The sequence below is a fragment of the Epinephelus lanceolatus genome, chromosome 10 (assembly GCF_041903045.1).
Source record: "Epinephelus lanceolatus isolate andai-2023 chromosome 10, ASM4190304v1, whole genome shotgun sequence".
NCBI classification, from domain to species: domain Eukaryota; kingdom Metazoa; phylum Chordata; class Actinopteri; order Perciformes; family Serranidae; genus Epinephelus; species Epinephelus lanceolatus.
The window spans coordinates 14,242,433-14,270,293 of NC_135743.1; the positions used below are offsets into that span (position 1 = coordinate 14,242,433).

Below are 27,861 nucleotides of genomic sequence, written 5' to 3' on the forward strand. Positions count from 1 at the left end.
TCCCTCCCTCCCCTGCGCCCTGCCCACCCCGGCGGTCTCTTCTCCAGCCCTGCCAGAGCCAATCCGCGACTGGGTGTAAGTAGGGCAAGCCGCTTCCTGGTTCTCAGAAAGAAGGAGCTGGGAGTCGGAGTGGGCCAGCGGAGGCAGCAGACAGGCAGGGGGGTCAGAACAGCAGAGAGCCGGCGGGCTGCAGAGACAAGACAGGAGCCGCAGGAGAGACGCCGACGCACCTTTTGGCGAAGATTAAAAAAAGGAGGTGTCGAGCTGAGGACGGCGGGAGCGGTGACCCCCGGTGGAGACAACTAAACAAGAGCAGGGAGGATAAAATAAAAAAGAAGAAGAAGAAGTAGAAGAAGTAAGCAGGGTGGGACGGAGTAATCCAGGAAGTGCGGAGGCCGGTCAGGTGGGAGGCGACGAGCCTGAACAGGTGACACACCGGCACTCAGGTAACTGCTTCACCTGAATGGAAATTATATCGCACCTTTAACTTAAATGTGATGTAACTGACATGTGTGTGTGCCATGACAGCGCCGGCTCGCCTCAACCTATAGTCTCCCTCCTCCCCCCTCCCTCCCTCCCTCCTTCACGGTTCTGATCGGGGTCATGGGAGGACTAACCACGTCACGGGTATTCGGTAACTCCCGTCGACATTCATTCCCGTTTATAATACAGCCACAGCGCGTCTCCTATTGAGCCTGTGCGTTAAAGAAAAAGAAACTGAGGCTGTGTGTGTGTGTGTGTGTGTGTGAGTGTGTTTGGAGCAGGTGCTGCAGCTTTCATATGTGCGTCTGTGTGTGCGCGCGGCCAGGTGAGACAGGCAGAGGCAGAGCAGGGTCGGCGGGTACATTTCTGGAGACTCGGCTGCTAATTATAGCCGAGAACACCGGCTGACATCCAAAACCTAACCTGCTCTCACGCACATCACCTGCCTCTCTGCGCTGCTCGTGGGCACGCACAGCACGCACGGGATGTGTTGGGTTTTAGCCCTCTTGTACCGAAATGATCTCCCTTCAGTGGTCTGTTAATCATCATCATCCCCACTATCATCACCATCATCATGGCGCACCCAGTGTTTTATTTTAATCCTGTCCCTATCCTGTGTTACAATAGAATGTGCTCAGGCTGTAATGTTAGGTTAAGGCTTTTGCCTACCTCATGGGTGGGGAGGGCTGGCATGCAAGTGGGCTTTGTGTGTGTGATTACAGAGGTAGATGTGTTGCTGACTCGCCCCTCTGACAGACCGGCCTAACAAGCTCAACTGGCTTGGGTTTGGTTTCCCTGTCTTGGGCACAGCCTGTTTGGTTAAATCTTTAGCCGTCGATGCAGGTAGTTAATGCCTTATGCCCTTTAGGCTCAGGTGTTGTCGCAGCCTTTTTAGTTGTTCTGTGGCTCACCTCTGGGCCTCTGAGGGGTCTGACACGTCGGCTACAGCCTGAGCTTGTGACCAAAAGTTTGAAGAAGTCCCCTTTTCTTTTTGTTTCACTGTTCCCTGTGTGCATGCCATCATGTGAGTGGACATCCAATGCCTTCTCGTGCTGGAACGGCTGCCCACATATGGAAGAGCCATCAGGCATTTGAAATAAATTTTTAATGCCAGCTCTGTTTTGCCCTAACTTTGTCTGTAACATAATTGGACATCTGTGCTTCATCCCTCGCTCCTGCTGTCCTGACACGACCTCCGTCCTGCTCTGCTTTCTGCAGGGCCTGCCTCTGCTATCTCTTGTTTCCCCCCTACGCTCCATCATCGCGTGTTTAGTCTGAATCTGCACTTCAGATATGTTCTCCACATCACAGCCTACATTTTTTGAATATTTCCCAGAGAGCCGTGGAAATCTAAACAGTACAGTACATACAGTATGCTGCTAATCACATTCATCTCACAGGGGGGGGGGTGTGTGTGTCAGAGTGTGTGTGTGTGTGTGTGGGCTTTCTCAACCTCACTGACTGTTGGAGAACTTCTTTTCCGAAGAAGTCAAAGTAGGAAGCGGTTGGTTTCTATCAACGTCTTTTTATTTCTGCTCTTACAAGAACCCCCCCACTCCACCCCAAATTACATCTGATGCATCATATGATTGCCGATGAGTGTGTGTGTGTGTGTGTGTGTGTTTACTCACATGCTCTGTAGCCAACCTATTTTACAACAGAGGAGAAACAAGTGCTTTAATTAGTCAGCATTTTGTGTTTTCTCTCACTTCATCACATCTTTGTTCACATACTTGGTGAATGCCTGACCCAGTGCCCCCCCCCCCCTCTGGGAGGAATAACACTCTACTCAGGTGACATTTTTAACATTGCTGTGCCTTTTCCTTCAGGTGTATGATCTCTGCTGACCTCCGAGCAAAGGACCAAAGAGGAGGGGAACGAGCGGGAGGCAGAAGAAAGCAGGCACCCATCTTCTCCTGGGTTTATGGACTGGAGGTAGGAATAACTCATCGAATTATTACTGTATGTGTCATATCATCAGTTCCAAAATCTGTCCCTCCCTCTTTCAAACACTCTTATATCTATGCTGTCAACCATTTTAGGAGGTTTTCTCAAAATATATGAGCCCTAATAAAGATGATTTTGAGGGTTTTGTTTACGTTAAACAAAGTAGTTGGTACAAAGTGTCGTCCAAATGCATCTTAAAGGAAAGGTGTTAATACCTGTTCCAAATGGCCGCACTCGAAGTTGCTGTGACGGAGAAGACTGAGACGTGATTAATTGCACGAGTGGAGATTATGGGGCACACTTTCAAACACACTTTTGGACATTCACATGTTTCCCACGGTCACGGAAAGCCTGGAAAAGTCATGAAATTGTGTTGCGTGTTAAGAAACTGTCATGTAATAAAACCACAAATGTATTTTCTGAAACTGTCTACGCAACGTTGCTCTAATATGCAGCGATGTGTGACAACATTTAGTTTACCATCATGTACATCTCTTCATTTTCTACCCACGTTCCCTCTCTCTCTTGATGTTTGCCAGCTAGCTGAAATTATGTTTGAACAGAGTTTGAATCTGATATGTTTAAAAAGTGCCAGGCAAGTGGGACAAAAAAAAAACCCAATATTGTAATGGGTCCTTGAAAAATGATGTATTGGTTTTGAAATTTTGTCCATGAAAGTGTGTGGGATCCCTGCAGCCAGTCTCTTGTTAAAAGTCCAGTGTGTAGGATTTAGGGCCATATACTGACAGAAATGGTGTATAATATTCATAACTATGTTTTCATTAGTGTATAATTAACTGAAACTAAGAATTGTTGTGTTTTTGTTACCTTAGAAAGAGCAGTTTATATCATTAATATGATCTACAGTAGCCTAGAACAGATAAATGAAATACCAGCTCTAGGTATGGCCATTCACAACTTCATGTCGGCCATCATAGTACTCCTACAGTTGAGTTTCAGTTGATTGTAATTTGTAACCTCATTGCTAGGCATCTATTTGCCGAAATCATGTATAATATTCAAAATTATGTTTTCATAAGTGTATATCCACCAGAAACTAAGAATCATTGTGTTTTCGTTACCTTAGACTGAGCCGTTTATATCTACATACGGAGCAGGTCCTCTATCACGTAGTCCACCATGTTGTTCTACTGTAGCCCACAGTGGACAAACCAAACACTGCTCTAGATAGGGTCATTTGCTCTTCTGTGTTTTCATTCCTGTCATCTTGGTACTCCTACATGATTGACACAGCTCTGCAACCTCACAGCTAGATGCCACTAAATCCTACACTCTAGAGCTCTGAAATCAAATTTTAGATCATGTGAAGAATGATAAAAAAGTTTGAGGTAGAAGTCCAGAAACTGTGTGGGTGAAAGGAGTTTCAAACCCCTCTACAAGTGTTTTGTTTGACTCATACTGATGTCTTAAAAGCTGCTACAAGGAACTTTCATTTTGTTCGGATTTTGGTGACCCCTGTTGACAAAAGCGATAGTTTCCATGAGCACAAATGCTTTGTGTCATAAATATCGTGATCTGGGGAGTGCATGCATTTTTTTTGGAAGCAAGTGAAAGATTTGTTATTCTTTATAAAAAAAAAATAGAGCTGTTTGCATTTTGTACAGTGATTGGTGGCTATATAAGATTAATAGCTGTAATGTGACGATGGTGAGACAAAATAAACTTTGTTCTCGCCACCAACGGTAATTCATATATTGATGTAAAACCATGTCTTGAGATGTATCTCATAAACAGAACAGACATATTACATACCTGTGTAGGCGAAAGAGGGCTAATTCAGGATTGGACGTGAGTCATGTCTTATCCTGCAGTTCTTTCCACTTGTTGGACAACCAAGGCCGACTGGTGTTTTCGCCTGTGCTCTATCACTGTCCTTCTCAGTTTTTAGCTTTTTCTGGTTCTTCAGTCAACTCTTTTCTTTTCTCTTTGCTGATCCTGCCCCCAGTATTGGCCATAAACCCAAATTATAAGAGAAATCTTCTTCTGCTTCCACTGAACTGTCAAATATACTCACTGTGTACTCACTTTCAGTTTGTGTCATGTAAATGGTTTTGTCGGACACAAGGACAAGCATTAAAAATAACTCTAGAAAGAGTCAGTCATATCGCTGATGGACTTGTTTGCTTATGTAGTTCATATGGAGGCATCACTATTAAGCAGCATTTATACTTGTGCGTTGGTGTGTCTGTGTCACTCTGCAGTTACACCTCCAAAACACTAGTTTGCCCCTGGGGTTTCTGTGAAGCGCTGTAAAGCTTAGTTGATTCAAAACACACATTAAACACACATTAAACATGGCTTAATAGAGACAATTTCAAACACAAATACACAAATCGGCTTCACTGTAACTCGCAGCATTCACAGACAAAGCACTTGTCTTTATCTGGACACATTTTCCCCACAAATACAACATGCTAATGTTATTAGCACAAGCCTATGGCATTTTATATTGTATAAATTAGCCTAGCAGCTAATGAACTTTTCCTCCTCTCTTATGGAGCAAGGGACAACAGCAACATTTAACAAAGGTAATGTTACATAATTTTGCTCCGTTACAACTCACAAGATTCACTGACAAAACAACTGTTTTATACTAAACATGTTTTCCAAACAAATACAACATGCTAACGTTATTAGCGCCAGCCCGTGGCATTTTACATTGTATAAATTAGCCAAGCACATAGTGGAGATTTCCTTTACTCATATGAAGCCAGGATAAATCACACACAAGACTTAAAATGCTATTTTTGTGGAGGCTTTATTGTCTTAACAATTTATTGTTTCTTATCTGTGAAATTAAAGTAAATAAAAGATTGGTTTCCACTGAGGGAAATGGCTTCAGCTTACAAAAATAGACAGGAGACCTCTGTCACTGCGACGTGTAGTTACATTTCTGGGGAGGTGCACGTTTGTGAAGTTGTTTCATCTTGTTGTTGCCATGCAGGAAAAACGCCACTGGTGAACCATGTAATGTGAATGTTAATACACTGAAGTGATGGAGGTTAAGATGTGATTGGTGTTTTCAATCAAATCAAACAAGCTTGATCAACATGCGCACTAAATGCACAGTTTGTGTTTTCACATACCTCACTGAAACCAGTACAGATTAGTTTTAAACATTACAGATTTCAGCTTCAAAACAACAGTGAATCTGCCTTCAACTCCTCTCACACCACACACACACACACACACACACACACACACACACACACACACACACAGAATCACAGATGAAAGTTGAATCAATTCTAAATGATTGAAAATGAACTGATATCGTTTGAGTTTATGGAGCTCAGCACACCGTGTGTCTGAGTAACACATGTACTCAGATAAAAGGGTTTGACTACTTTCTCTTCTACGAATCACCCAGAACAGTTAAATCTGCATCTATTTTATTTATCCTGTCATTCTGCAGTTAACACCACAAACACATTGTTGTGGGGTCAGACCTCATTAAACATTATTGGTTTATAGGACGTATAAAGAGGATGGGCTTCTGGAAAATATCATTGTCCTTGGAATAAATATGAGCTGAATAAAGTGGTCAAGCAGTTGAATATTTTATGGGCAACCTGGAAGTTAACTCCTCTGTAGTTTGTCAGCTGCAGACGCTTGACGACTTCAATCGGCTTTTAAGGAAGGTTCGGGAGTGATGCCAGAAATACACTCTTGTGTTTAAAACGGGCTTGTGATATTTATAGGTTTTTTGGTATGTGATATAATCACAACAAAGCAGCGCTGCCTTTTGAGAAGCTTTAAAGCCGTATTGATGTTAGTGTAACATTAATAAGAAGGCTGAACCAAGACACAGTTCTTCATTGCCAACAAATTTAACAGCTTCTTTAGCTCCAGGATAACGTTATGATAACTCATTTAAAAAGCTGCGATCAATGGTGTAAGTTTCGTTTCAACATTAAGGGGAGGACATACATGAAATGGGGGATGTGGGGATCCCCTGCAAGAAAATTTTGAGCATCAAATACTTAATTTCCTGCATTCTGCTGAATTTCTATGCAGTAGTTTGTGCATTTTCTGTATCAATTTATGGTGTAAATGTCTTAAATTTTGCTAAAATAAAAGTCCTCTGCTACTTTAATGGACAAATGTCCTCCTCCCACCCCCCAAAATCTGCCTATGCCTGCAATTAAAATGCAACTGGAAAAAAATATATAAAAAAGAACATATAAAAAATTACAGATAGCAAATTTAATGTTCATTATACCCCATAAAAAAATTAATATAGAATATTACTGCAGTACTTCTTACACACTCACTTTTTTCAGGCTTTTAATATCACTCAAATTTAAGTTACTGTTCAACCAAGGAAAAGTCAGGTTAAAAAAACCCTTAATTTTCCTCCAAATTTTTTAACTTAAAACTTGAACACAACAAAAAAGACAACAACCAACTAAGCCATAAATACATATTTTTGATATTCCTTTTTTTTGTCAAATTAGGGCTGAGCAATATATTGGCATTATATTGATATTATGATATAAGACTAGATATCATTTTAGATTTTGGATCTGTTTTAAGTTGTAAGTTGTCTTTTCCTGGTTTTAAAAGCTGCATTACATTAAATAATGTAATTTTCTGAACTTACCAGACTGTTCTTGCTGTTCAATTATTTGCCTTTACCCACGTAGTCATTATATCCTCATTACTGGTTATTATTTATCAGAAATCTCACTGTGTAAATATAATGTGAAAGCACCTATATCATCATCACAATATCAGTATCGGGGTATTTGGTTAAAAATAACGATATCTGATTTCCTCCACTTCACCCGCTGCTATGCAAATGATCATAAATGCACTGAAAAAAGACTCTACCATGACTAAAAATGGTGCATTAACATTAAAACTAAAATTATGTAGCATAAACCAAACTCAATGCATTTTTCGTAGTGTTTTAACGCACTGATTTCAGCTGTCAAACAACTACAGACCAGCCTCTGTCTCCTCCTGATGACTGCTGATTATCATGAGAGGAAACACGACTCCTAAACTATATTTTTAAATACTTTAATATACATTTACAGTATGTGAAGGATAAAGTCTCATACAGTGGTGTACAGGCCTCTTTGAATGTTAAGTTTAAGCTTGATTTTGTGTTAAATACACTCATCGACACTCGTATTTTATTTGAGCCGAGTATTTTTTGTGACTTCGGTGTGCGTGTGTGTGTGGTGGGCAAGTTGGTGTGACAAATCATGTGACCTCGGCTTTGCTGGAGGATGACTGGTGACAAGCATGTGTCCGTGAACTAGTGGTGGGTAGGGGGAAGTGACTTTGAGTGGTCTGTCAGGCGAGGAACACACACACACACACACACACACACACATATATATAAACATGCATGCACACAGTTCCAGGAAATGCTTTAATTAGGGCATGTGAGCCCATATAAATTCCCCCTTTTCAGACATGGGTCTTTCAGTTTCATACAAAACCAACTGAGTGGGAGGAAGGTGGGGAGCGAGAGACCAGAACGGGGGAGGGAGAATGGGAGTTGAAAGAGGTAATATTTGAAGGTGTCTCACCCCTTTTTGTCAGGCTGTTTCTGTCTACTTTGCAACAACCGTTACTCTGAGAAAATCTCTCTATTCCCTACTTTTACTTTGATCGTGCAGCAAACAAGGAGAGACGACACTTCTGCAGTCACACTGGTGTGTCATCAACGTAAAAAAAATGGGCCTTCGCTTGTCGAGAAGAATATATTTCTGTCTGTGTTTTATTTTCATGAAGTCATGATGATTATCTCACTCAGGTTTATGATTGGAAGTCCCCTTTATTTAAAAATGCACGTAAACTATGACCAAATTCCTTTGACCTCTGCAAAATGGTGCGTTTTCACCATATATGGCGGTTGTTTCCCCACACTGAGGCAGTCATAGCCCAGGGGTGACTACACAGTGTCCGTAATCCAGAGTGCTGCTGCGACTACAGTTGAGAGTTGCCCCCACTCGATCTGTGTCAATAGAGGAAGTTATGTATCTGCCATTTCCTCTTTTCAGTCATGAGTTTCTGTAGCATTTGACAGCCCTCCCTCGCTCTCGACCACCAGCCTCGCAGCCCACGCCGCCCGGCACTAACAGATCAGCAGGTGGCCGTGACTCTTCTTCTTCTTCTTGTAAAAAGTCAGGGGAGAGAGACAGGCTTGAGAAAAAAAAGAAGCTATGGGCTGAAGGAGGGATCGTGATTCAGCTCTTCTAGTAACAGTGCAATTGTTTCTGTACAAATTGAGCGGGCGGTTATCATAAATAGGTACAGTGAGACAACGCTTCAGGGAAAGTGAGAGAATAAACACCCAAACATGAGCAGGCAAAGGGAGTCATTGAAACTGACCCCTTTCATGTGTGATGTTCAAAGGGGAACTCCAGCAGCAAACAGAGGCTTTTATTCCAAAACGGTTGCAAATCATCCCTTTTGGAAAAATAAAGTCACCTTTGTTTTGTTATTATGAGAAAAACAAATGTTATTATGGTGCAGACATGAAATATGACACAGCTGATTTGACTTTTGGATCAGACTCCTTTTAATAAACCACTTCTTCCTTCTATTTTGCCTCGTCAAACATCCGTCACTCTGAGTGTGAGAGAGAAAATGTTGCTGTGAGACGTCCATTAGGAAAAGAAGTAGTCAGTCAGTTTAACCTCACGTCTGCGCAGCTGTCTGGTTCCTGCAGCACAGCTGGACCACAAGTCAAGTTGGGTTTTGAAGTTCTGATAATTCATGGATTGTAGCTGCAGTAAAAACAAACCTCCTCCCCTCCCTGCCATGTCGTTAATCTGATGTATCAGGAGGGTGACACATCTTTCACTGAAGTCCTCAAACTGTCTTTTTACCTCTCTCTGCTTCTACAGACCTGAATATTTTTTCTGTTTTCTCTTAATCTCTGTCGGAGCTGTCTTTGCTCTTTTCCTATGTGTCACCGTGTCCTCCATTTATCTCTCCATCTGTTCTAGTGGTCGACCATTTTTACTTCGCACAGGAAGAGGAAACTGATCAGGATCAGTTAGTTTTGCGACATTTCTCTCTCTGTGTTTGTGTGTGCGTGTGTGTATAAGTGTGTATGTGTGTGTGTGTCCAGTGCTTTTGCAACATCTTCCTCTTTAACAGGAGGTCATTTGTGTAGGAGAGCTGTTGAGACCCTCCCAGTGATGTGGCAACTGAAAACGCGACACATGCACAGAGACAATATGTGCGTTCTTATCACCTGATAAAGTTCCAAAACTGGTTGTTGTTTCTGCGGCCGCCATTAATTTTTCTTTGGATGAAGACATTTTCACTCATATAAGATCATTTCTTTCTTTTTTTGCAGTTATTTCCTGTATTCATTCTTTGCATAATTATATTCACAGGCAGAGTAGCTGCACAATGTAAGTACACATGAAGAGACTGTACACGTCACACTACATAGGGCTGCACAGTTAATCCAGTATTATTGAAATCACATCATTGCCAAGTGCAATATCCAATTAGTAGGAGCTGCATTTTTTAATAAAGGTAAAATGTGTCACAACATGTCCTTTATAAACAAAGTACTGCAGTGTTACAGAGACGCCCCGGCCTAAAAATCCTCCTTCCAGATGTAAGAGAACTTCCTCGTTTGGTACAGACCTCAGCAAAATTCACATTCTTCAAAATAAAATGCAAAAAATTACAATATTCAGTAAAATCATGAGTCACTGTCATGAGTCTCGTCATCTCATGAGGCATGAGTCTCGTCTCAACATCTGTCAAATTAATCACAATATGATTTTTTGCATATCCTGCAGCTGTAATACTACATCGTTACTTTTACTCTATCTACCTCACCCTGTCTCCACAACCAGCCCACCGCATTGACTGAGGGGTGAACAAGAGGAAGAGACACAACATGTTGTAAGAGTCGTATCTGTCAAACACCCCCCACACACACACGCACACACACGAGTACACCCACAGTAATCTAAACGTACACATACATACATTTATAGATTTACTGCATCTCTGGAAAACCTTAATAAAGTTTGTGCTCGAGCTGCTTTTGTGAAGTTTATTATTTTAAATATTTAGAGTTGTAGATTCAGTTGTGTAATATGACATGTTTTATCCAGTGGGAAAAATCACAGTTTTGAAAATACAAGTAATATAGGAGTCAAAATGGATTAAAACTGAAGTAATTACTAATTAACGAGCTGTTGGATAAATTTATTACATTGTTAGTTCCTATGTTCAGGTCCAACTGAACACAGATGCACAAACATACTTCTTGTAAAATCTGACACTACTTAAAATGTCTCCTCACAGTTTATGGTTTCATGTTAAATACATTTATACTCTTTTATTAATTACTTACTCACATTTTATTTAAATGTTGCTCAAAATATTCAGTATCAGATGATGGAAAAATACATAATTTTACAGTAAACTTAACATTGCTTATACCCTCTACATAAAAGAAAAAATAAATAAATAAAGCATCAAAAATAATTTGCTTTTCAGCTACTTACAAAACAGACACTTATATACATAACAGAGGCTTTAATATAACACAAAAATAGTAAGTTAAAGGGACAGTGCAGCTCAATATTTTATTGGGTTGTTTCTGGCATCAATCAGACAAAAAGCTGAATGTCCATAGTTACGTAGCTTCATCTAATTTGTAACACAAGAAAATCAGGAATTTATTTAACAACACAGAATTAAATATTATTTGTTTCTTGGCACAGATTTCAGAGGCATCATGATATTGGCCTCGATGGAAAGTCTTGACTGAAAAGTGGCTTTCACGTTACGGATGAAGTCCTCCTACTGTACCTGAAATAAATATTCCTCAAGCTAATCTTTAAAACATGTCTTTACTCTCTATGTAAATACTCGGTGTAAAATAATTTATGATTTTGACCTGAGTTCCTCGGCCGGTGCTCCGTTCCACGATAAATATCTACGCAGCTCATCTGATTGTACCGCGGACTGACAAGTTAGGACGTCCCCGCTTGGTTAGAGCAAGTACGCTGATGAGTTACTGTATGTTTGACTGTAATGATACTTTATCGCTCCCTTGTTGCTTTCATTACAGTTTTTCACATGCAGTGTAAACAGTTGTCTCAGAGAGGAAACGTCCCTCAGCTTCATCTACTCACATGAGCTCATCAGACAAATCATTAAAAACCACACGCAAAAAACATACACAAAGTTTCTCTCCTGCTCTTATGTATCAATAGAGGTGCCGTGTTTGATTCGCCCACACAGCTCCAGCGTTCTCACACACACACACACACACACACACACAGAGTTGTGGAGTGTTTTGGGGGGGTAGAAACTGCTGACCAGATAAGGAGCTGTAAGAGCTAGTAAAGTGTGAAACCACTCCGTCAGCATGCCTCCTCTCTCACATCTGTGTGTGTTCTCCATCTTAGGGTGAAACTCCCTTTTGGTGATGCTAATGATAGAGGTGGCTGCCACCACATCTCTCCCTCAGACATCTGTGCACACACCCACACACACGCACATACACACCTGCAAGGACTCTTGCTACTTCCTGTGGCTGCGTGCATGTGTTCACCTCTTGCTCTGTTTATCTCCCAGTCGTCATGTCACTGCTGCTCTCCCTTCTCTTTTTCTGTCTCCCCCTTCCTCTCCCCTTGTAACTTAACTCTGTCTCCTCTTGTTTCATGTCTCCTCGCTAACACAGATTGTTCGAGGCCGGGACTAGATTTTCCTGTCTCAACCTCCCCTCTTCTCTGCTTTATCTCTCAGAGTGTATCTCTCAACACCCACTCCCCATTCACTCACTCTCATGTGTCTCTCCTCCCCCTTCATACCCTCCTTTTTTCTGGTGTGATTTCTAAGAACATGTGTGTTTTTAGAAAACATACCTCCCTCATGTTCCTTTTGTTGTCTCTTCTCAAATCTCGTACTGTTTTCCTCTTTCCAACCTCAGATTTATTTCTTTTCCTGCTCCCGCTTCCTCCTCCTTTCACAGCAGCTAACAGGGCAGAGACGTTACACATAACACTCCTTTCAGAAAAAACTAAGAATATATGTGCGTTAACTTATGTAGGAAAATAACTTTCATCTGTTGCAGAGTGTTCACACGCAGAATGAAAAAGCTGTAAGTAGGAAAAACTTTGCTTTGTAAAAACATAGCTTACAACAAAACTGCAAAACAAAAAAATAAATAAAATGCATGAAACCCACTCTGTATTTTCAAAGAACCTTCAAACATGGAGCCTCATAAGCAAAACTGACGGGAAATAAACTGGTGTGTTTAACTTCTGTTGTATGAATGAATGACTTTATTCCACACCAAAAAAAAAAAACAAAAAAAACAAAAAAAAAAAAAAATTAAACATCCCTACTCCTTTCTTATATTTTTAGTTTTAACTCATATTATTTCAATAAATTTCCAAATTTATTAACAACTAATAGACAACTATCCCCAGTCTATTCATCCCCCAATTAAATAAATAAGTAATAAACCCAGTTTATTATATTAATATCATATTAAAAATAAATAAGTGTGAAATTGATAATTCAGTATGTTGGGTTGCACATTAGCCAGAGTAATATATCAGTATAATCTACAGTATATATTGAATTGTAATTTAAGGCGAGTTATAGGGTCGGGCACTTGGACAAATATATCAGCGATTCACTGGTTGTTTTTTAGACAGTTTTTGTCATTATATTTTTCACATTAATCAGCCTGCCTCCAAAGTACAAGTCAGGAATGCTGCTCAACAGACAGCTGGCACAGAGCGAAAGATTGCAGGGAGTAGAGTCAGAAGAGCTGGGCGATGTGGAGAAAATCAAATATCACAATAGTTTTGACCAAATAAATGAACAATTGATATTACAAGGACATTGCAAGGTTGACTATTGGTGCATTCACAAGTTACACACTAATATTTTTGATAAATTATAATGAGTAATGTAAATATAATGACTAAGTGGGTAAAAGCAAATAATAGAACAGCTACAACAGTCTGAAAAGTTCAGAAAATTATATCACTGTACTGTAATGCAGCCATTACAACCAGGAAAGAATACAATATTAAAATATCGAAAATCTAATACGACATCTTGTCTCATGTCACGATATTGATATGATAAAGATATATCAGTCTGCCCTAAGAGCCAACATATTCTCACATCTAACACGGTGAATTGAGGGTTTATTCCCGTTTATTTTGGTAAGTGTTTTTTGTTTATGTCAGTGGTTTCCAACTGGTGGGTCGCGGTCCAAAAGTGGGCCGTGGTTCCATTCTGAATGGACCACAAGTGACTCACCCACATGTCAAGTTTGTTAAAAACACTCTTAAGTACAGTGAATCTCCAGCACAGAGTGTTTATTCTGAAGTGCCATTTCCTGCTGTAGAGTGAGTGACAAACAGACAGCTACTTGACAGAGACAGCAAATTAGCTTGATGGCATGACCAAACGCGAGTGTGACGCTGAATGTATTAACTTGTGTGGACCTTGAACTAATGACTAAGGAGAAATCTGGACCTTGTGTCTGGACCAGTCAGTTTATGATGAGTTAACGAGGCAATTAAGCTAACGCTAGTGTTAGTACGGTGAAAGAGACACAGTTGAAAAGAAGTTCTGGCAACAATTAAATCGTAGGCAACTGGACTTTGATTTTGTCTAGAAGACGTTTTGCCTCTTATCCAAGCGGCTTCATCAGTTCTCAACGCATCAGTCTGACTAGTCCTCACTAGTCTGACAAACAGTGGAGTAAGACTCAGGTTTTTAACCTCTGTGGAGGTGTACACCCACCACCCTCATAAGACAATACTTCGTTAGTGGAGTTTCACTGGACCATTGTTTGGGTCAGGTGAGTCACACTAGTGAACGACGGTCGTTAGGAGTGGGTGGGGCCACTGGTGAGCAACAGTCGTTAGGCATGATGTGTGGTTACCAGTGAACGACTGTCGTTCACTGGTAACTGAAATAAATATTCCTCAAGCTAATCTTTAAAACATGTCTTTACTCTCTATGTAAATACTCGGTGTAAAATAATTTATGATTTTGACCTGAGTTCCTCGGCCGGTGCTCCGTTCCATGATAAATATCTACGCAGCTCATCTGATTGTACCGCGGACTGACAAGTTAGGACGTCCCCGCTTGGTTAGAGCAAGTACGCTGATGAGTTACTGTATGTTTGACTGTAATGATACTTTATCGCTCCCTTGTTGCTTTCATTACAGTTTTTCACATGCAGTGTAAACAGTCGTCTCAGAGAGGAAACGTCCCTCAGCTTCATCTACTCACATGAGCTCATCAGACAAATCATTAAAAACCACACGCAAAAAACATACACAAAGTTTCTCTCCTGCTCTTATGTATCAATAGAGGTGCCGTGTTTGATTCTGTCGTTGTGTTTAATGAGGAAAATCATACTAAGAATATTTCCTATCTTTTTTTACAAGACTAAAAAAAAAAAAGCAAGGAGAACTTGTGGAACGTAACGTTAGCAAACATGCTGCTTGAACACGTCTCTCAGCTGCACATTCATGTGCGAATATATCAGCAACATAGATGTTTAATAACTAGATACCAGAGCCCAAGATGCCACCTATTCATTCCAATGAGATTGTTTGCCTGGTGCATACGCCAAGAAAAAAGGGTTTCTAGTTTCCGAGTTAACGTCTATGGTATGCAGCCCACTGAGTATGCACAGTGGTTTTTCTCACACTTGCCCTACCCACAACTTCCTGCTTGGCTTATAGATGGCGTCATGGATTTTTAATTCGCTTTTCTGGGGTTGAGAAAAACTTTGCAATTTCAAAACCTCCATGGATCCAAAATCCGTAATAGAAAGAGTCCGAATTCACCCTGTTTGCAGTTTGAGGTGTCCTGTTTACAGGTGTGCAGATGTCTCTTTTAATGGTGGTCTTTGGGGAAAATGCTATTGGGCTGCAGGGCTTGAGCTTACCTGAGTGGCCACTGGTAAGAAATGAAAGCAATGCTGAGCGGCTTTCCTGGGGGCCTCATTGGCAATCGCCGAGTGGGCTAGCAAGATATCATGTCGGCAGAAACTCTGCCTTTTCCTTCAATAAAATATAATTGATCCAAAGTAAAATGACTTCTCAGTTGTATTGTGGAAAAGTATCTTCTAAAAGGCTCCAGTGTTCATCCCCAAAATATTCGTAATAACTCATTTCAAGGCATTTGTTTTATGTTCCTGGGATATTTGATGTCAGTGTTGCCCTTACAAAGACTACAGTTCTGTTAAGAGACTATTTTATTTACATTAACGTAAGGCTAGAAGTTGGTGAGTATTTCGGGGACAGAGCGTATATATGTGCACCCAAATGTCTCGTCTTCATGTGTTGATAAGCTGATAATCCTCCAGCAGATTCACTCTGCTGTTCAGGTCTGGCATGCAAACTGGCTGCTGTTGTAGCTCGCAGCGGAGAGTTTGTGGTGTGTGAGGGTGAGGGGATAAGGGCCTCTGCTCTGCCAGCCAAATGAATAATGTAATGTGTTCTTGGAACTAAGACCACAATGTGCGCATGCGTCCACACACACACACACACACACACACACACACACACACACACACACACCATATAATGCCCCAGTTACAGTAAGGCCAGAGGAGGGCTGGTTGCTGGGGCTGTCTTGAGTAAAAGACAGAAGTTCTGCTGAGTAACATCAACTCACTGGACTTCTCCTTTTTTATAAATTCCTCCACAGGTCCCGTCACATCAGGGTGCAATCACTCTAATTATCATGATGGTGTCTCGCGTCTTCTCTGAGACAAATTCAAATGCAGATTCAAATTCTCCCCGGTTGCATGTGTTTTTATATCTCCTGCTGGGATGCAAATGTTCAACCCAGAGGGAACTGTTGGGACGCGGAGTGGGTGGAGCTTGTTTTTTATCTCCTGGCAGAGACGAGCTGCGTTATTAGAAGACCTGGACATGTCCGCATGTGTGTTAACAACAGTTTGGGGTGTATGTTTGCTGCTTTTTGCACTCAGATACTCCTGTGTGAGAGTGCTCTGCTGGGCTGAGTGCAGCTTTGGTTTGGCAGACGTGTGTGTACTCGCATCTCTTCTCATCCCCCCCATTTCCTCCTCCCCTACTCTTCCTCAGAGAAGGTGTCCCAGCACCACACTCCACTCACTACCCCAAAATAAGTAAGGTGTAAAGAGGGTGAAAACTTCTGTCTTAGCCCTTAAAATCAGTCGGTCACACAGAGAAGAAAAGTGGTGAGAGGAAGACGGAGTGAGTGGAGGAGAAACGGTATGAGCTTGAATCTTACTTTCCATGTGTTTGGCCGCTTTTGTTGTTTTTCTGGCACAGTGGTAGTTTAGCATCGTGATTTGTTTGTGTTGTGGTTATGAATAACATCTCAAGTAGTGTGTTTTATGTGAATGAAAACACTCGTAGCTGTGTGTGTGATGCCTCAGTGTGTGTGTGTGCATGTGGAGGAGGGTTTCATTTGCTGTAGAGAATGGACAGCTGCTGCTTGCTTGTGAGCATTTTACTGTAATAAGTACATTTTTAAAATGTTTCTGAGCTGCTGCAATGTTTAGAAACAAAACCATACACAGGTTTTATACAACACAATATTGTGGACGTAAAAATACTACAAATTGTTGGTAAATTTTGTAAAGTCTGCTTTTAAAATTTCACTCTTTTTCCTTCCAAGTTCAGTTTTAACTTGTCAAAGTCTAAGAATGATCCATATCCCTGGTTGTTTAAGTACTGAGAAAGCTGTCACAACACATGCAACTAACTATATGTGCTCACATTAACCAACATACACACACACACAGTCACAACACACACATGTACGGGCACTTTGGAAAACATCTGACATCAGAATTCATAAAAGCTTTTCTCCTTCTCCCTCTCAGCCACAGTTTTCTGTGAATAGTATAAAGTCATATTTTCCCCCTTAGCGCTGGAGCCTGATATAATTGAGGTGGACTGGGAAAACTTACAGCCTTTAACGGAAAATAAGACCCATAAAAATAACACTAACAGTTCTAGTTCCAGTCATCACACACACTGCAGAGGGATTTCATGATATAGACGGTGGATACTATAACCTGCTTTTACACCGAAGAATAAATCTTTGTGTGCAGGTTTGGTCAATCCTGCTGCTGTAATTTTCCTGGCCTCCGCACAAATTTGTGTCAATTTTTTTTTTTTTTTAAAGGAGTCACACTGAGTCGTGGTAGTGGACAGTAATGGTGGATTTAAGTTTCCATTTCCTTTTCAGTAAAAACGAACCCTCGGTGAATTCCCTTCCAAACGTGCTTCATTCGAGTTTTGCTTAAGGTTTACGACCCGGTCGTACGACTTCAGTTGTAGCTTTGGGTTTATGACGCTTGGCCTGTTGGTTAGATAAAGACAAAATGGTTAAAAATCTCCAAATGTTATCGGATGTTTTTAATCAAGTAACGAATGAATCCTTGTTGTTAAGAGAGAGGAAGAGTGTGCGCATAATGAAAGCAAGGGATGAGGAAACCGTAGAGTTGCAGAGGAGGTGAATTCCTCCACCGTCGACAGAGGAGTGGGAGGTGAGAACAAAAAACAAAGAAAGAGATAAGAGGCGATTGTTGGAAGGATAATATCTTAACATCTGAAGCGTCAAATGCACGAAAAGTGAAAAAATTGAAGATTTTTTTTAGATAAAATACTTTTTCAGTGAACTTTTTTTTGTTTTGGAAAGACTAACAGTGACTTTAAATGACACACCTAAAGGCAAACAGTGATATCAGTTATTTGACTTTAAGCTACTAATCCTTCATTAACATGAATAAACCTACAACAGCAGTAATTGTGCTTTATGATAATGGCTGAGTACATTTGTTCGTGCTCGTGAACGAACAATATTTTGTTTGCAAGGCAAAATGTGTTTGTGGTGTCTGACTGTGGGCTGTTTTTACTTTAGTTACAATATGTTGCAAGGTTCAGCAGCTCATGCAGACATGCCCTTGGTTAGTGACAAAGAACAGAAAGAAGGTGACAAGGAAGAAGAAGAGGGGATATGAACTCTGTGTGTGTGTGTGTGTGTGTGTGTGTGTGTGTGTGTGTTTGTGTCATGATGTGTCAGTATTAAGTGACTCACAGACAGACAGAAAATTGATGGGAATCGTCGCAACTTCTTTGCAATCTTATTATTTTCCGAACACGCCTGTGTTCTGAGGAATATGCCTAAAATAACAAGCTCGAACCACCAACCACCCATGATGCTTTTTTTTTCTCTCTCTCTCTCCCCTGCGCCGGAAATTTAACGTGCGTTGTTGTGTGCTCCTCCTGAAACCCCTTTGTGTCTCGCTTGTCTGCACTGCTTTGCTTCAGTTTTCTGTTTTTGTGTTTTAGTGACATGGGTATTTCAGAAATTGGGAAAACATGACATATTGTGTATTTATGGATTTAATAATTATTGGTGGCATTCCTGTTTTCCTGTGGATGCATTTAAACAATGTTTAGATTTGACGCTGATCCTTAAATATGAAAGTCAGGTCTGTTTAATTTCCACTTATGAGACAAACTGTATGCTCACAAAGTCAAGGGATACATCTGCACCTTGTCCTGCTGAGGCTATGGTGGAAAGTTTCCAATAGGATTTTTTTTTTCTATGTTAGTACACATCTGTGTATTATACAGGGCTGCAACCCATGAATCATCTACAGATCTGACCATAAAATTAGTTTTGTTTCGATAGTGATACCAAAATTGGAAATGCCTACGATACTGCCTAAAATGCTGGAGAGGGTAACGGCGAGTACGCATGACTATGCACCAATCTGATTCGACATCATTTATAAATAAACATTTAAGTACTTTCACACCCGGATGAAATGGCAGTTCTCCCAAAATTCAGTGCTTCTTTGCTGCTTTAAAACAGCACCCTACACAGCACGTTGCACTGTGCATTCACTGGCAACTACTGTTTTAGAGCGCCGAAGAAGAATTGATTAAATGGAGTGCTCCAAGGATGGTGTTTTTCTGTAGGCCAATGTTAAAGTTAGCATCGCCTGGTTCCCTAATCAAAAATCCAATGGGATTTTTCCATTGGATTTTGGATTACTGCATAAAATAAGCTCTGTGACAAATGAAACTTTATGATACTTGCACGTTTTGTTCAGCAATATAACCTTCACAACTGTTTTATTATTTCTGAAGCCTAAATAAAAGCACCAGAAGTAAAGATCTAACATTAGGATATAAACAAACTACATTACGGTCTCATGACTTGACGTCGCCACTAGCCATGTCCATCATGATGACATTCTGTAGTCTCACGTAGCCACTTGTTAGCAACCGCCTTTTTTTTAAGATACATTAAAGCTTCAAAATTCACAAGTGGGGTATTTACTGACATATTTTATGCCATATAACAAACATGAAAGTATCTAAAGCCTGTGTTCTTACTTCAGCAACTAACCAAATTCCAGTCAAAAAACCCATTGACTTTGAGACAAGGAAACTGTGAGTGCTAAAATGCAAACTGATCTCCAGGTTTTGGGTATGGTATAGTATATATTTATTTAAGCTTTATTTAACAAGGAAGTCTCATTAAGATTGAAAATCTCTTTTACTAGAGAGACCCGGCCGAGGTAGCAGCCAATCAGAGAGCACATTTAAAATGCAAGCACAACATTACCAGTTTGCACAATGTCAGCAATTTGGTAATATTTTACACTAGGAAGCCCCACCAGTAAAAAGGCAACGTGTACAGTCTAAAAGGCTTTGGTTTCGAGGGGTGGAACCAGTGTTGCCTATTTCAACACCACCATCATGTTTTGCAACCATCTTTAATGCAGTTGTATCATTTTGGTACTTGGTATTGGTCAATACGCAACCTCAGATATCGAAATTACAATTAGGAAGGAGAAAATGCTATCTAAACATCTTTACAGAAAACGTCAGAAAAAGTGGAAAATAGGGCTGCAACAGTCTGAGATATTAGCAGTACAATAATGATCTCAGAAATATCACAGTTTCAAGGTGTTACAGTATGGGGTATAACACAGTTATTATTCTTATTATCAGTTGCGATGATCCTTAAAGGAATGAAAACTAGTATGTGTAAAAAGTCCGACAGACAGAAGACGGGCACGCACAGGTGAAATTCTTCGTCCGTTTGCATTTCTTGTTTCAATATAGTTCGTGGTATGATACCAATCAATTTTCATAATGCGATATACAGTTTCGCAGTATACCGCTGCAACCCTCATGGAAAATGCCCATCATCACTTTCTAAAGTGCATGCTGACGTCTCCAGAAGTCTTGTTTTGTCCAAACCTCTGTACAAAACCCAAAGATATTCAGTTTATTACCTATAGAACAGAGAAAAACAAATAATCCTCACATTTGAGAAGCAGGAACCAAAGAATTTTTGGCCTCTTTGCTTGAAAAACTGGCTTCAGTGATTGTTCCGTTATCATAAAAGTTGCTTTAGTGTGGTGCAAATGTAAAAAGAAGTGTGCGTATGTGTGTGCAAGAGACAAAGCAAACTCATGCCCCTTAACTTCCTCACTCTTCTGTATCAGCGGCTGCCCTGACACTGTCGTCCTTGTAAAGATAAGTCGAATGAAAGAAAAATAACTGAATATGTGTTGTAGAGGCTGTGGTGGTATTGTTTAAAGAGCACTGGTTGACGTTCAGCATGCCCAGGCTTCAAAGGAAGAGCTTTCTGCACCAGTTTGTCTTTGTGGTACAATGTAATATGGTTTAACTCTCATATTGCACCTACCTGAATGCTTGTTCCTGGGTGTCATATGACTCATAATGCCAATATGATTTTGGTTCTTACGTGATTGTTCAACTTTGACATTCTGTGAGTTGACTGAAAAAGAATTTTTGTGTTTCTGAGGTGTTTTGGTTGCATCCGCCGGTTTCCTTCCTGCCAAACCAGTTGAATTAATGTGTGCGGTGTGAAGCCTGAAGGGTATTTATTCTACATCACCCGCAGTCCTGTTATGACCTAAGATACACTACGCCCCATCCACCTGCTGGCCTCCTTCTGAACGGGGAGAGGTCGACGACGAGATGGTGTTTATCGGAAAGTGTTCGGAAAATGTGGCCGTTGGGTTTTGGAGAGAGGGGGCGCGTAGGCGACCTCGGTGGGGGTGGGGGGGAGGGGTATCTCTAAATCTGCCTTCGTCACCGTGCACCCTCTTTTGATACAACAGGAAGGAGAGTGAGTGAGAGAATGTGCGAAAGAGGTAGACATCCCCGAGGATGAACGCTTAACCCCAACTTCTGACAAAGAGATCAGACCTTTAAGTTGCACGTCTACGGGTTGAAGGAAAAAGGAAAGAAAAAAGAAAAGTGGTTTTCAAAGACAGAGAGACGGAAAGCGAGGGAGAGGAGTTGTAAAGAGCGAAAAGATGGATGCCATGAGACACACGCTGCCTCGTCTCCAGCTGACTGTGCCAATGCCCATGAAGACGGGGAAGGTAGGATCAACATTTGGATGTGCTGGGGAAGAGAGAGGGAACATTTGGGAGGTTTTAAATTTTGACAGGAAGGGTTAAAAAGTGCTGTCAAATTCTAGTTTTACTTTTTTTTTCGTTGAATGGGTGGAGTACATTTATACAAGTATGTGTTTTAAATAGGCTGGCGTTCGGATCATCACAGAACAGGTTAAATCTAACAATGGTGGGTGGGGGGAGCCACAGATTGGCACGCAATGTGTGTATGTGTGTGTGTTCTTGTGCCTGTGTGTGTGTGTTTAATAGGGTGTGTTTTGGAGCAGGTTAGTCAGGTGGATGTACCGTCGTTGTGCAGAGCCCTCTGGGCACTGTGTGAACACTGTTATTGGATGGCCAGGGGGCTGCCAGTTGCTATGGGAGGGAGATGAAGGGCAGGGAGGGGGAATCTGGAGGGTGAGTTGTTTGTGGAAAATCTGGTCTGCTCAGGTGTGTGTGAGAGATATTGTTGAGCAGGTATAGTGTGGACAGGGTGAGGTGCGAGCTTAGGGAGTCAAAGATGGCAGTTGTTGGGTCTTATTACCGACAGGCCTCGTTGTGTCTCACAAAGAGAAATAAATAAAGTTACTGTCCTTATTTGACATTAACTACAATATTCTACCTTCAACCCAACACTGGTACCTCTGTGTCTTTGAAAGGTCTTTATTAGATTAAGAAAACACGGAGTGGGTTGATGTAAATGAAATTTAGCAGCTGGCCGTGCTCTCTATGTTGCACATCAAGTTTTAGAGTGACGTACTTTTATTCCAGTCCCTCATAAAGGTTGTAATTCTTCTCTTGCTGTTTTTTCCTTCCTCATTCTTTCACTGGTGCTCCCCCCTTTCACTCACTCTAGCCTGTCACTTCCTCCCTGTCCCTCGCTTGCTTTTCTTTCTTCTCACTCTCCTCCATTTGTCCCTCTCGGTCCTCTCCAGGTATCTTAATCAAACGGCTAATGCTATAAAGGTTTCACACGGGAATTAACCTACTGCCCCTAGGTTACAGCATGTACAGTACGTTGCATAATCCTGCATCCTCGCCATGTCATAGTTATCAATCATTTGGTTTTATATATCTCGCTCTCTGTGCTCTAATTATTTCTTCTTCTTCTTGCTGTTATGTTTTGCCGCTCCCGCTGGCTCTATTTTCTCCATCACATTCGTCCTCTGGTGCCCCAACCCCCATCTGACTGGCCAAAATCGCTGCCTCTTGATTTAGTAATCTGGAGAGAACGCACAAGGAGGGTGGGGAGAGGAGGATAAAGGGGGGGAGTTGTTGCTAAGCCCAGTTTAAATTGTCCTTCACATGAAAGAAACTCCTCGTCTCAGTCACGCTACAGAAGATTTACTTTTAGGTACTTCTAAAGGTACTCTCTGGCTCTCTGAAAAAGGAAGGGTTCAGTGACTAAAACTGCAAAGACAGAATTAAATGACGACTAAAATCAACAGGAAACAAAACAAGTTTTGTTCATATTAAAGGCAGATTGTGTCAGATTTCATTCCCTCCACTTACCTGATCTTCCTCTTGTTTCTTGCAGGTGGCAATGTCTCCAGGCGAGGACGGTCTGATTGGGATCCCCTTCCCGGAGCACAGCAACGAGCTCTTATCACACCTAAATGACCAGAGAAGGTCAGGACTCCTCTGTGACCTCACTCTGACATCCCGTGGGGCACGCTACCCGACTCACCGCTCCGTCATGGCTGCCGTCAGTCTCTACTTCCGTCGGCTGTTCGGGACAGAGGAGGGGGGAGGTGAGGGCGGGGGAGGTTTCAGCGTGTGCCAGCTGGACTGCGTGGCCCCCGACGCCCTGGACGCCCTGCTGGAGTTCGCCTACACTGCCACTCTGACCATCCCCAGCTCCGGGATGAGAGATGTGCTGCGAGGGGCTCAGCTCCTGGGCATCCAGTGTGTGGCTGACGCGTGCAGAGACATCCTGGGGGAGAAAGCGGAGGTGGAGCCGGCAGAGGAGCAGAGAGCCCAGCACATGGCTACTGACAGGATGGCGGGGGGCGATAGTATGGTGGAGAGAGGGTCTCGAAGAAAAACGGACAGAAAGAAGGTGAAAAAAGTGGGTCCGCATCATATCAACTCCTCGGTTTTGAACCCACCGCCTGCGTCTCCTGTCTCGCACCCTTCACCTGCATCCGACGGCTTCCGCTCCCTGCCGTCCACCCAGCCTCCCAGCCCCGAACAGGAGGAGCTTCGCCTCAAAGCCGGGCAGAACGGAGATCCCAGGGTGATCAGAAATCCAGAGAGAGGGGCCACACTAAATGGCGGGCAGCTTCACTGGCTGCACGAGCGCCCCCGTATAGCCCAGCCGCCTCCTGTCCCACCCTTGAGTGACAAGCTGTCAGAGGACGAGGAGGGTTTTGGGGATGACAGTATGCTGATGGAAAGCACCTCCATACCTACCTCTGTAGCTGATAGAGGAGCGGTGGCGTCCACAGTTGGAGGTGGGAGGAAGAGGAAGTCTCAGACGCCCCAGCAGTGCCCCGTTTGTCAGAAGATCATCCATGGAGCAGGGAAGCTGCCCCGACACATGAGGACACACACAGGAGAGAAGCCCTTTCAGTGCTCGGCATGTGGAGTCCGTTTCACCCGGTACAGAAACCTCTCAAACATATTATACACAAAAGAATGATGTATTGTGGCTTGGTTGAATCTTTTACTTATGTTCACTCTCTTGCCTTCCTGCCTCTTGACTCTTCTTCTTCCCTTTCCCTCTACATTAGGAATGATAAGTTGAAGATTCACATGAGGAAACACACAGGCGAGCGTCCTTACCCCTGCCCGCACTGCTCTGCCCGCTTTCTGCACTCATACGACCTCAAAAACCACCTGTCCCTCCACAGTGGGGCGAGGCCCTTCGAGTGCCCGCTCTGCCACAAGGCCTTTGCCCGAGAGGACCACCTCCAGCGTCACCGCAAGGGACACAGCTGCCTGGAGCTGCGGCCACGCCGGCCCAGACGTGGGGCAGAGCTTGGGGAGGATGGGAGAGGGGACGGAGGCGTGAGGGAGCAGTCCAACCCTCTGGATGCTTTGTCCTTACAGGCCCACGCCTCAGCATTCCTCCCTCACACATTGCTAGATGGTGGGAGTGGATCCGGCGCCGGGCCCCAGATGATGTTTCCAGGTGACGTCGAGAGGGAGCGGTCTCTCGCCCTTCAGGCTCTGGCTCATCTCAGGCCTCACAGGCTGACTGGCTACCCTGAGCTCTTCCTGCGAAGCCTGGAGCTGCGAGCAGGCAGAGAGGCCGAGGGAGAAGATCCAGGCGGAACCAACTCGCCGGTTACGCAGCGTGACCGATGGGCTGACGAAGCTGAAGAGGAAATTGGTGAAGAGGAAGCAGAGGAAGAGGAATAGTGAAACGAGAGCGTGTGTGTGTGTGTAAACGTGTGCGTGTCTGTGTGGTAAAGCATCCACAGTAAAAAAAAAAATCTCACTCAGGTGGCTGGACTAACGACCTGCTGCTCCCATATAGAGAGCGCTTAAAAAATAAAAACAACTTCATGATATTAAAAGAAAAAAAATGGAAAACGGGTTTTCTTAGATATTTTAAATGTTTGTCTTCTGGCTCTTGGCATTTTGATTTCATTTGTCTTTTAGATTTTAATTTCTCGTTTGCTGTTTAATTTTATGTATTTCAGGTTTGAGCTGTTTGATTGGATTTTTGTAGCTGGACATGCGTGTGTGGAGTGTGTGGTTACTGGGATGCTTTTTACTATGCAAACTAAAATCCAGAGCTGCGACATGAAGGGATATCTGAAGATGTTTATTTTTTAGTTACGACATAAATGTATTGATTCAGGTGCAATTCAGAAGTCATATCACCTAGATCACAGGAATGAGTTTGTGTGCCTGGTTTCCTCTGGTGGTTATCAACGGAAATGCAGTTGAATTAATCAAACTCGTTCTGTACATTGTAAGCAATAATGTTTGTTGTGTCTTTTCTCGTTAGTGGTAGAATATGTGCTTTGATTTTGGTGCTGAAACCAAAGATTTTTAGTTGAATGGTTTTCTTAAATCTTAAGTTAACAGGAGAGGAGGGAGGTGAATTGTAGCCAATGTTGGATTTGAAGAGAAGACTCTTCCCAACTGTTTTGATAGCCATGAGAGAGAGTCTGCTTCCATGTTTGAGTGTTTCGGAGCCGCGGGGCTCTGTTTTTAATGCCTGACCAAAAGAGACAAAGTCTGGGTCAATGAGTTGATCATGTTGAAGATAATTCTTCTTTTCCCAAAGGCTGTGGATTTCAGTCTTCCAATGCACTCATTTGGGTTCCTTGTTTGAAAAAAAAAAAAGTAAAGGGGTAAAAAAGAAAGTGAGGGGATGAAAGAGATAGCATTCCCCTTTTTTCTGTGCTTATTTATTTATTGTTATTTATTATGGTTCTTCTGCTGAAACTCTTTGTGAGACCAAATCCAAGGGTGGGACACATATTACAAGTCTTACAAGACGCTGCATTGCGCTAAAGATTTTGATTCTTCATGTAACTTAACGCCTTTTTTTAAAAACGGGCTGCGTGTCTTCTTTTGGCGATTCTTCCTCGAATGCATTCTTTGCACATTTAATCCCGTCAGGTACTGCAATAATACAGGCACATTCCATCCTCCGGGGTACAGAGAGGAGGGAACAGAGCAAAGAAGAAGTCAGAGGGTTCAAAACCTTCAATGGAACTGGAACACAAAACGACTTTGCTGTTTGACATTTTCAGCGCGCTTTTTCTGTTGTTAATTTAACACGTATAGTACTGTATGACATATTAATATGGCAGTTCTTATAGATCGGCCACCGCTGTGTCTAAAGGGGCCATTATTCTTTGAGTTCGACCAAAAACTATCTTGTTTTCATCATGCTTTTCCCTGGACCGGTACATTAAGGCCTTTTGCAGGGTGTAATGCAATCTTTAATGGCTTTAAACGACAGCAGTTGTCTTTTTATTTCCCATTCTCTTGAAACCTATGTAGTCAGAACCTGCTGTAGCAGTGGCGCTGGTCTGGCCTTGTGTGCACTATCCGCTCCTTGTTGTGTAGTAAATCTTTTTTTTAATTTGCACTATGAGATTTGAGAGCTTCAAGCCTTTTTTTGTCTGACCTTGAATATCTAGTCCATTAACTCACTCGATACCATTTAAGATTGTGATTGAAATACTTCTTTAAAACCTGCATACAATGAGTACTCTTCCTCCTGCATAATAGTACAGAGTTATAGTCAATATAATATATAATGGGATGAATTTGCCTTAGATTTTTTTGTGCTGCAACTACTCTCAGGAAATCTTGAGCAATGCACTAAGTGATTATACAGAATATATAAAATGGGAAAAAATTGTTTGGTGCTGTTGGGCGATTGACACTCTTCATGCAAGTGTAAGGCCAGTAGTTTCAAAATAAGACATTTTCTAGAATAGTTGATGGTTAAAAAAGCTATAGTGAGATAAAAACAGGGAAATGGTGATGACAGTAAACTACTGGCCTTACTGGAACCAGTCCTACTGGAATGGCAGTGTGACAGTTGGTCCCGTTCATGAAGGGTGTTGGTGCTCCCGGTGGGAGCGCTGTGAATGAATGAGGGTTAACTGATGCCAGCTGTGAAGTGTGTGTTTCTATGTGAGCTGTTTGTTTTCTTGGCTTCGGTGAAGGGACATGGGGTCTGGTCTGTGTAGAGACCCGCTATCAGGGATACATTTTTGTCTTTCAGTTTTTAGTGGAACCTTCTCAGAGATATGAATTCATTTTCCCATCATTTGTTTCAGTTAATGTAAAGAAAATAAATAAACATATCCAAGCTTGATCTTTTCTGTGTTTCTGTTATTGGTTTATATCACAAACACAACCCTTTAAGAGCTTTAGTAAAGAGTTAAAGTAGTTCATTCGGTGCTTTAAGAGTTGTGACCAGGATGTGTGCTGAGTGGGAATTTTACATTTGACTTGTGCTCTCTGGTGGACAAACTATGTAATGGAGACACTGTTTTTAAAAT

At 42.0% G+C, this 27,861-nt stretch overlaps 1 protein-coding gene across 2 annotated transcripts; it reads left to right on the top strand.

The window, feature by feature from the left end:
• On the top strand, positions 1-27,674 carry zbtb7b (zinc finger and BTB domain containing 7B). 2 transcript variants are annotated; one of them, XM_033639574.2, is made up of 4 exons: positions 1-446; positions 2,313-2,418; positions 23,421-24,484; positions 24,616-27,674. In XM_033639574.2, exons 2-4 carry the CDS (start codon positions 2,317-2,319, stop codon positions 25,244-25,246), a joined length of 1,797 nt encoding a protein of 598 aa, XP_033495465.1. In that variant the 5' UTR covers positions 1-446; positions 2,313-2,316; the 3' UTR covers positions 25,247-27,674. The 2 variants fall into 2 exon arrangements, with proteins under 2 accessions (XP_033495465.1, XP_033495466.1); XM_033639575.2 differs by lacking the exons at positions 1-446; positions 2,313-2,418 and adding an exon at positions 21,593-21,871.
• The last annotated feature ends 187 nt before the right edge of the window (positions 27,675-27,861 follow it).

What these genes read in the sequence shown, in the direction of transcription:
- zbtb7b (XM_033639574.2), top strand. Translation starts at nt 2,317, where the DNA reads ATGATCTCTGCTGACCTCCGAGCAAAGGACCAAAGAGGAGGGGAACGA. An exon ending in CCTGGGTTTATGGACTGGAG is followed by an intron (nt 2,419 to 23,420) that starts GTAGGAATAACT and finishes TGTTTCTTGCAG; the next exon opens with GTGGCAATGTCTCCAGGCGA. An exon ending in TGTGGAGTCCGTTTCACCCG is followed by an intron (nt 24,485 to 24,615) that starts GTACAGAAACCT and finishes CCTCTACATTAG; the next exon opens with GAATGATAAGTTGAAGATTC.